The 10673-nt window shown below is 36.1% G+C and overlaps 1 protein-coding gene across 6 annotated transcripts; it reads left to right on the top strand.

Moving 5' to 3' along the window:
• The first annotated feature begins 282 nt into the window (after positions 1-282).
• Positions 283-9865, top strand: LOC126824823 (sodium-dependent glucose transporter 1A-like). Of its 6 annotated transcripts, none has more exons than XM_056101912.1 (4): positions 283-335; positions 3518-3762; positions 4707-4992; positions 8326-9865. In XM_056101912.1, exons 2-4 carry the CDS (start codon positions 3565-3567, stop codon positions 9426-9428), a joined length of 1587 nt encoding a protein of 528 aa, XP_055957887.1. In that variant the 5' UTR covers positions 283-335; positions 3518-3564; the 3' UTR covers positions 9429-9865. The 6 variants fall into 6 exon arrangements, with proteins under 6 accessions (XP_055957887.1, XP_055957889.1, XP_055957888.1 ...); XM_056101914.1 differs by having other exon boundaries at positions 285-326; XM_056101913.1 differs by having other exon boundaries at positions 286-308.
• The last annotated feature ends 808 nt before the right edge of the window (positions 9866-10673 follow it).

Here is a 10673-nt window from a genome sequence, read left to right as displayed (position 1 = left end):
TTTTAGTGAGCAGAAATTCGCCCATGTATCTGTTATCACCCGTCACTTCAGCCAGTTTTATAGAGGGATAACTCGTGTTTTCCTTTTGCGTTCGTCACTTCCTATTGTTGAAACATTGATTACTCATCTATCGTAGCAATGATCTCTGTGACAAAATAATATTTGGAACGTGTTTGACCAGTTCTATCACATACGCGATAATGACTAGCACCAATAGTGTCCTTTAACCAATAATAAAATGACACAGGGATCTTTATACAATTTAATAACCGCTCCCTGTAATGGCCGCGATCAGACGATAGTAAAAAGTAAAGAACAAATTTGGAGTAAATCAGGTTTTAATTTATTATTAACCTTTTATATCTATCTAGAAATGATCTTCTAAATTTATAATTTGATAGTTCTGTCAATATGTCTGACAGTTAGCTTGTTTATACTGTGTATTAACGCACCTGTTGACATGGATAAAGGTGACATTATGCATTCCGTATTAATGTGTATACTAATAAGTCTATATTCACAACGTTCTATATATCCAACTGTAATATCCACATGGTGTGGTTTTATATGTTTATTTATATATTATAAACTCTTTCTCATACATCTATTCATACCATTCAGCCAGATAAACAATGGAAATATGTGATTCTCCAGAAAAAAATATATCACCCGATAAATACCGCTTAAATATAGTTGTCTCCCTTGAACCAAAAATTACATTTCTCCGATTAACCCGTGGTTGTTGCTGATATGTTCTGCTATTGCGGAGTTAGGTTGTTACACGTTTGAACATATTTACCTTCTAGTTTACTAAGTTCATTAACACACTTAACTGCCTCATCTCCATACTGATGACGAATATAATCCTTGAGTGGCATTTAGCGATTGAACACATTAAAAAAACACAACACAGTTTATATGGAAATACAATCACTGGTTTATAAGTATAGCACGACGTTTCGACAAGTATTCTCTTATCGTTATCAAACGTGTAACAACCTAACTCCGCAATAGCAGAACATATCAGCAAGAACCAGGGCCACGAACCAGACTGGAAGAATTAAATTTATGGCTTTGTAGTCTCCCTGATTATTGTTAACCCCTGATTATTGTTAACCCCTATCAATTAACTATTATTTAAGTTTTAATTATCCTTTGATCAATTTAACTATTATCTTGTATTATAACAGCATTTACCTATGGTAGGGTGACCCACCATAAATAAATATCTCCATATATCTCCATATATCTCGACAACTACGTCACAATATTTATATATATGCCAAGCCTCAAATCAGTTTCAAACAATTATAGTCACTAAATAAACGATCATGTTGTACTTAATAAGCTATGACCATTAATCATCTATAAATAATAGACTGAAAACTGGTTCCAAGTGTCGTCCATAACATCCAGACACTTTTGAGTAAAAGATAGGTTACGTGCCCTTGTTTTGAAATTAGTCTCGCTTAACCAGTCTATCGACCATTCTACGTCTGATTGACAGGTCGGGATAACCAAGACTACTTTTTTACGAAACATAACAGAAAGCTAGAACAAGAAATTGAATTTAGAAATAAGCACGTTAGGTAGCTCAACAATCGTTTTAAGAACCTTGTAAAAGTAAAATGAAACTACTGCTAGTATCATGTTCCTGTATAACCCGAGTGATTCAGAGATATTATTTGTACTAAACCAAAAGATGCCGCTCTTAACGGTACAGTTAATGATAAAGCGATTTAAAAAATGAAACGAACGTAATTTCTAAATCTGCTGTAATAACCAAGAAGCTTAATTTCACTGCTATTCAAAATCGTCAACAATAAATCTTTTACGGCTGTAATAGGTGATAGATTTGTAGAGAATTGCACGTGCCATGGCTATTTATAGTATCATACTTCATGGCTTCTTTTTTTGTTTTACTATAAATATCACCTTTTAGTTTAACTAAATATCATTTGTGCTTGATAACGATAAGAGAATACTTGTCGAAACGTCGTGCTATACTTATAAACCAGTGATTGTATTTCCATATAAACTGTGTGGTGTTTTTTTTAATGTGTTCAATCGCTAAATGCCACTCAAGGATAGAAAATCTGTCATTAGAGAAATCTTTAATACATTTTACTTTCGTCACCCTAGGAGGGATGTGTGGTCTAGTTGTATGAAGATCAGGGCCATGCCATAACCATATCTTATCGGTTATCGCATGCAGGGCAGGTCATTATACACGGCCACTTCACTGGGTAATCGCATGCAGGGGATTATTACAGCATTCTATTATATGTATTGAAACTCCCAACAATTAACACGAGTTCCCAATACTGTGTTTGTCCTATACCGTGGTCGTCGATGTTTACGCAAGGTCTGTCAGTGTATCTGCTATCCATAATGCACATCTCGTGACCATTATTTTAAGGGTATCCAGACAAATAGGTGGGACCCTCACATAGGGGGAGGGGGACTGATAGAGGGGTATATGCTTGGGGTGTGACACTACTTTGGGGGTGCAAATCATATAAGTGCATACCAGAAACATTCAAAAGGGCACCCTTTGAATATTTATTGACTAGCCTCCTTCGGGGTTGAGATAGCAATTCACCGGCCTTCGCTTCCCCTAAACCTGCGTAAGCCAGTTCGTATTTCAGCAAATAGAAAGGGTAGAATTATGATTTTTCCAAGATATCTTATAATAATAATAATATAATATATATTGTTTATAGACCGTTACACACAAATTGTCTCAACCGTCTTTACATGGGCGTACTACACATAGTATATACATAATAATAAATGAATAAAAACTATCAATAACTCATAAAACATCTCAATTAAAGATATACAAATGTATGCCTATAATAATATTAGTTTGACTAATAGTATTATTGTCTAATCGAATAAATATGTTTTGAGGTTGAATTTAAACAGGCTGAATTTGGTGAGTGATCGGGAGATTATGAAAGTATAAAAATTGTATTTTAAAATTTCTTTAATCATAAAAAATCAACTGAGCGTAGGTCACTGAACAACACAGTTACACAGTATGCAAGGATGCAAAGGGGGGGGGGGTAGGTCACTGAACAACACAGTTACACAGTATGCAAGGGGGGGGGGTCACTGAACAACACAGTTACACAGTATGCAAGGAGGGGGCACTGAAACTTTTGCCCTGGGGCGCCACAAAGACTTGCGAGGGGCCCTGTAACAAGGACCAAAGAACACTCGGGTCAAGACAACTCGGATCACGAGAAAACCGATTTGACCATGATAGAAGACTACTCGGACCATGATTTTAGAAGACCACTTAACCAACAAATAAATTGATAGTTGTATTTGTTTTAATGCATCCGTGTTTTCTTTGAAGATCACTAGGACATTTGCGGACACATATAAAAGACTGGCGCAGAAGAGTGAGCGGGGGTTCTGATTGATTGATTTGGTACTTTGATTGCGATACTGCAATTAGGAACCCAGCGGTTCTAAAAGTCGTAGCTTGCATTAATATTTTACATTTTAGAAATTTTCTACACCATTAAGTCAAAGTCGTTATTGGAAGTCCAAACTATGGATAAAGACGCCTCCATACAGAATGGTGCCCTGTTGGAATCACCTGTCAGTGGTGGTGACGGACTACCAAATACTGATGAAGATATAACACAGGATGAAACTAAAAGAAAGTCTTTCCTTCAGAGAATTAGACAGTCGTCATACAGATCCAAATTTATTCAGAGTGTTTCACTTTCTTTTGCTTTCTGGTGTTTAGTAAGTACTATTAATCTTTATTTGATATGGACTTCAAACTCAGACTTTTGTTAGCCACTAGTTTAAATTGATGGGTATTAGGATTAGCTACAGTGTCAGTATTTATTGGTGATGGGTATTAGAATTAGCTACACTGTCAGTATTTACTCGTGATTGGTATTAGAATTAACTACACTGTCAGTATTTACTCGTGATTGGTATTAGAATTAGCTACCCTGTCAGTATTTACTCGTGATTGGTATTAGAATTAGCTACACTGTCAGTAATTACTCGGGATTGGTATTAGAATTAGCTACCCTGTCAGTATTTACTAGTGATATTAGAATAAGCTACACTGTCAGTATTTACTAGTGATGGGATGGGTATTAAAATTGGTCATGGTCTCATACATGTAATGACATGTTTTACTCCCATGATAGTCAATGAATACTGTGTAGTTTACAGACTATGCATTATAGACACTGAATTTTATCAGTCTAAAGTAATTGCGAATTGTATCATTTAATATCATAACTCGGTTATACTGTGGCACTGACTACCGGAATCGTTTCGCTTAAACGTGGCGACAATTTTTCCTAGTGAATAAAAAACACCCGCGTATAAAATAGTTCCAACGTCAAATGAATATAAAATACATCAGTTGCTAATACCAAGTAGGCCATAGTGCCGCTACCCGGGCACAATTTCCCTCATTGCACACTGTATGCCGTTTGCCCGTCTTCATTAGCCAAGTCGGACGTTAAACCCCATTTCATTTTAATATAATGTGAAGCCGCTTAACCTGGATGTACACCAATCGAAACACTGCATTAATCCAACCCATTCCTTTATCAAACGCACATCAAATAGGTTGAACTATTTTAACAAATCTCTGCTTTATAACTTTTTATTTTGTCTAACACACTTCTATATTTTTATAGCACATAATCTTTCTTTTGGTTTAGGGTATTCAATTTGGTCAGAGGGGTCCATCATTCTTGGATATCCAACTAATAACTAATACTAATGTGGAGAAAGCTTCCACGTTTTTTACTGCTGCTTCTGTAGGCTATCTGTGTGGTTCCTTACTAGGTGGCGTGCTGTATGACAGATTTAACAAGACGCTTCTACTGTGTTTGATTTTAGTATTCATGGCTGTCACGGTCGCCGTACTACCACTGTGTTCACCATATGGTCTGATGCTGGTGATCTTCTGGGCTAATTCGTGTTTTATGAGCGGATTGGATACAGGTAGGAAGCGGGGTAGATTAATCAGATACAGGAAATAATCATTGATGTTCGTCAAACTTTTTTTAAATCGATGGAATTGGATTTATTAAATTTCATATTTATCGCCCGAACCGCTACACCTATCATTTTGCACTAAGAGATCAGTAGAAATGGCCTCATTAATAAATTAGTAGCTTACGCCCGACAAATAGTCAAAATATTGTATTAATAATAATAAAACAATAATACATATTTTGGTCGATATGTCTATCCATACAAGCAAAGTTAAAACACCGTTCGTTTTTTGTTCTCCTGGGGTAAACGCGACGAGATCAGAAGAATCAGTGAGTACATCGGTGACGTCTGGGCGCCATAAAGGCAGAAGCTATCATCGAATTTAACTGTCCTGTTTATGTTCATCATGTCTATTGTTTTTATCAAACATCTTGGGGTTTGTCTGTAATGTCACTAAACATCACAGAGTAAAAATAACCAAATCTCTTTAATTTCGTAGTTTTATAGTATATTCGGTCACAAAACTACTGAGAATTATCACATACAATCATATGTTAGTTGTGTGTGTGTTTCGGGAATTTTTAAAACTTGATTCATATTTTTAAAACATGGATAAACGCAGCGTGGAACGGCCCGGACTGAAGTGAAAGACGGCAATAATTGTGACGGTTTACGAATTGGTCTAGGCTGTAAAGGTTTTTACTAACTTTAAAACTAATCCACCAAATACTTGTAGTTTCGATTTCTAGATTTGAAAGTAATTTTCATACATCTTAATATGGGCCATTTGAAAATGTTAAAGTGCCACACCCTCCTTTGGATAAGGCCTATTTTACTCAACATGATTTATTCCCCCCCCCCCCCAAAGAATTCTTCTAGAGCTTATTACTGTGTGTTTCTCTTATTTATGTTATGTTAATAAAGTAAGCTTCCATTAAAATATAAAATAATAATTTAAGAATATTAATATTGAATTTCAAATAGGCCTATAACGTTTTCCAATTATAAACAGATTTGAGCGTTGGTTGTTTTCCAAGATTAAATACTCTTGGCTCTAGCTCTTTTAGGAACTGTATCTGATCGGACTATGTCCGCTGACAGTTTCTATCGCTTGCTATATAGCTGCAATATGAAAATAACATATGAATCTAAATTTATTTTATTCAGTAGACTTGCGGTATTATAGAATGTAAAAAGAACATGTGCAGCTAGTTCAGACTTAATGGGTAAAGCTTACTTTTAAAAATCACAACTACACGTAATTCTAAAATTACAAAAATACTGTTATGCTATTCCCCTTTTACTGGTAGGCCTTAATCCGGCGAATAAAATATTTGCTGAAGCACTATCAATAATTTAAACCATTCAGTAATTCAAAATATAATTTTAATCTACATGTACTCTGTGATTATCTATTATGCTGTAATGGTTAACTTCAGTTTGTATGGCAGATAATTCCATAATAGAATACAGTATAAATTAAATTTTCTATTTCTAAATAATCAGTTGACAAAAAATCACAAAAATAAAAGTAACTCTGAACACAGATCAGACCTAATGGCATGGCTATCTAGAGCAAACTTCAGATTTATAATAATTTAATATATTCTTGTGCAGTAGTGTAAAATGGACAATTTCATAGTATCGTGGGGCCTATAAAGGCCGTCAAAATATTACATGACACCCAGAGCAATATGCAAAATATTCATTATCAAGATGTTTTTGGTTTATACTTGTTTGTAAAAAGAGAAACCAATCAACTCAAATAATGTTTATTGAAAAATGTTATAGGCATATTTAAAATAGAATTTTAATATCTTTAATTATTTTATTTTTTACAAATGGAAGCCTACATTAATTAATAGAACAAAAATCATAAAAAGCACACGGTGAGTCAACGTTGGAGCCAAAGGTATTTTATCTTGGAAAACAACCAACGGCTCAAATCTGTTTATTGGAAAACGTTATATGCCTATTTGAAATTCAATTTTAATATTCTTAAATTATTATTTTATATTTTAATGAAAGCTTACTTTATGAAGATAACATAAAATAGAGAAGCACACAGTAATAAGCTCTAGAAGACAAAGGAATTTTTCTTTGGGAGAAAAATAAGTGATGTTTATGTTGAGTAAAATAGCTAGGCCTTATCCATAAAAGGGCGTGGTACATTTTGACAATTTCAAATGGCCCATTTTAAGGTGTATGGAAATTACATTTCAAATCTAGGAATGGAAACAACAAGTATTTAGTGGAATAGTTTCAAAGTTAATAAAACCTCTTAAAAATCGACAGTAATTTACGGCCTTAAATAGACCAATTCGTAAACCGTCACAAATGCCGTCTCTCGTCTCAGTCTCACTTCCTTCATTCCGGGTCGTACCACGCTTTATGCATGTTTTAAAAATATGAACCATGTTTTATAGATTCCCGAAACACACACACAACTAACATATTATGATTGTATGTGATAATTCTCAGTAGGTTTGTTACCGCAAATACTATAAAACTACGAAATTAAAGAGATTTAGTTCATCGATATAGATATTGTAACGTCGTTGAGCGAACTGTCAGTGTGTGTTTATTACAGACAATTCCCAAGATGCATTGCGCGTCACTGTGTTACTGTGGGCCGTAATGCGAGTCGCCACTCTGTGTATTTTTACTCTGTGTGTCTACTCTGAAGAATATGTCTCGATCACCTAGGCCTATATAGTCTTTGTCTGGACGGAATAAAAACCGTTGTTTATATGGTAACCGGGGGGGGGGGGGGTGGCTGAATGGTTAGCGTGCGCGCGCTGTATCATACAGTCTGTCATTGAGTCGACTGGCGTGGTTTCGAATCCCCAGTTGTACGTGACAAGGAGTAGGGTCGCCTGTCCAACCTCGTGGGTTTTCTCCGGGTCCTCCGGTTTCCTCCCACTGCTAAAGACCCCTACGCGCAAGCGAATTAATGAAATAAAATTAAACCATATGTTAGTCCCGAAATGACCTAGTTTGTGTCGAGTGGACGTTAAACCTCATTTCTCTCTCTCTCTCTTTATATGGTAACCGAATGCCTGGCGGATGAATTGGGTTTACAGTTCGGGTGATGACTTATGAGATATATTTTATTTCATCAGTTGACAATGCAGTCTGCATATTTGGAATACAAGGTGAAGGTCAACAAATTGTAAGACTCTGGGGACCCGGATCTCCGAATGACCCTTGACATTTTATATTTTGTTCAAACTATTATCGTTGTAGTCGAAGTAGAGACTATATTCTGGAATAGTCGAGGTAAATAATGTTGCCACCATCTTCGTAATTACATAATCCTGTACTTAATTTGTTTTGCAGCTGGAAACGCTCGACTTATTTCTCTTTGGGGAGAAAAGGAAGGTAGGCCATACATGCAGGCCGCGTCGTTTGCATTTGCATTTGGTGGAGTGATCTCCCCCTTATTGACAGCACCATTCCTTGCACCTAAACCGGAAGAGATATCAAACAACTCATTGTCAATAGGTTTTACAGCCGGGACGACTACGCTATTAGATTATAACATCACCAATGATAATTCAACTCTAGGAAACAATATCACCACCGTTGCTGAACCTATTGAAACTAAATTAATCTATGCTTATATAATATCTGGTATTGTCACCTTACTATCCGCCATTCCTTTCATGGTGATATATTGTCGTTACAAGTCACAGAAGATGAAGAGGAATCAACACAAGAAGAAGGATGAAGACGAACTACCAAGAGATCTTCCTTGGAATTTTTTTATAATGGCCGTTGTCGTTTTAAATCTGTTCTATTTAACGTATTGTGCTGTAGAGGACACTTTTGCATCTTACTTAATGACTTTTGTGGTAATGCAACTGAACTGGAGTAAGGCGAAGGGTACGCAGGTCAATGCCGTATTTTGGGCCGCTTTTGCTGTAGGGCGATTTACAGGAATTTTCGTCATACGTTGTTTTCGACCGGGTGTAATGATATTTATATTCCTAGCAAGTTTAATTTTAAACTTGACGGGTTTTTTACTATGTTCGCATTATCAAATACACATAGGAATTTGGATTTTTGCCATTTGTATCGGGCTTTCAATGTCCGTTATATTTCCTACAGGGTTCACCTGGGCTCACGAAAACCTCCTCAACGTAAATGGTAAAGTCTCATCTATTATATTAATAGGTGCGTCAACCGGTACCATGATCAATCCTATTATTATGGGGTATTTGATGGAAGAGTTAACTCCCATGTGGTACTGTTATCTATTAGTCGGTGAGAGTGTTTTATGTCTTGCAATCTTTGTCGTTTTGTTATTTGTGGCTAAATATGTATCAGGACCCAAACGTATCATCACAGCTACCACAATAGAAGTTGAGTCACCGCAGGCAGAATCTGTTAACAGGGGCACACCTTGCATACCAAATAATATTATATCATCTGAACTATGACATTCCATATTAAATAATTTTAGTAATTGTTTGGTTATTACATAATGTGATATAAATACTATTTATTATTGTTATGTTCAAAATCGATAAATGAGAGTCTGGATGTTCGAGTGTGTCTGAGTGGAAGCGCGTGTTGCTAGGTGATTGACTATTATAGGATGTGAAAGCGGACGCATGGTGACCGGTGAGCCAAGCCCTCGCGTGTGTGTGTAATGGGGGTTGACACTCAACTTTCCTTTATTATAACGGTGAATTGTGAACTCAATATATATTCTGTGTGAATGAATATGTATGGTGAATCTTTTATAAGGTGAATTTAGACCTTTTACTTGGTCATTTGTGTGATGTGATCAAACCGTGAACTGTACTTTTCTCTGAACATTTTCCTGTTTTGTATGACATTTATTTAGTTTATAATATACTATAGTTGGAAATAATATTGGTTTGTTATTGTTGATGTCGAATCACCAGTGATACAGCAAAACTACGCCCTTAACACGACCCACGGCTCACCAGTACTATATTAGGTGAAAAACGTCAAAATCTGGTCATTTTGTAAACACGTGATCATGAAGTTAGCAAGCGTGAAGCGGTGACACTTATCTTATTGTTGTGAGAGACTGGGTGATCATGATACGTGACTTGTGGTTCGAGATGTGTGTTACGTCACTAGTTTAGCCCGCGCTCTGCACGGACTACCGGCGAGATGTAAACATGCAGATTTAGCTCAGTTCAATTTCTATCATGTACGTTTGTTTGATTCCATCGCGGTAAGGGTCTATCCAATTGTGTATGTTTATTCCAATATAACTCTGTGCTCTAAAACTCAATCTGGTTTTGTTGTTTCTGTCTTCGTCGGCATAGTTCAAGGGGATTGTGATAATTCAGTGAATCTAGGGAGGCCCGCCGCTACATGGTCCGACGAGACGGATTGAATCAGGATTCTGGATCGACACTCATTCAAGAATTGAAAATTTGGCTCAAGATACAGTCTTTATTCAAGTGTTCAGTTAGTCAAGTACAACCTCAAGAAAGTCAGTAAGAATTTTCTCGATTTATTGGACAATCGCAGGCTTATTTAAATCATGGCTGAGGAGATTATCAAACACAAAATTGCTCAAAGAAATGGACATCGAACATCGGTCAAAAAGATTATTTCAAACTTAAATGATATTTTGAAACTTGAAGTCGATGATAGTGCATATTTGGAAACCAGGGATACTCTAATTCGGTATAAATCAAAAT

The sequence above is a fragment of the Patella vulgata genome, chromosome 6 (assembly GCF_932274485.2).
Source record: "Patella vulgata chromosome 6, xgPatVulg1.2, whole genome shotgun sequence".
In the NCBI taxonomy this organism is placed as follows: domain Eukaryota; kingdom Metazoa; phylum Mollusca; class Gastropoda; family Patellidae; genus Patella; species Patella vulgata.
The sequence above is the reverse complement of the archived record's forward strand: the minus strand, read 5'-3'. Positions and strand labels throughout refer to the sequence as shown.

Coding starts and splice junctions, on each gene's coding strand:
- LOC126824823 (XM_056101912.1), top strand. CDS start 3,565: ATGGATAAAGACGCCTCCATACAGAATGGTGCCCTGTTGGAATCACCT. Junction 3,763..4,706: donor CTTTTGCTTTCTGGTGTTTA/GTAAGTACTATT, acceptor CTTTTGGTTTAG/GGTATTCAATTTGGTCAGAG. Junction 4,993..8,325: donor TATGAGCGGATTGGATACAG/GTAGGAAGCGGG, acceptor TTTGTTTTGCAG/CTGGAAACGCTCGACTTATT.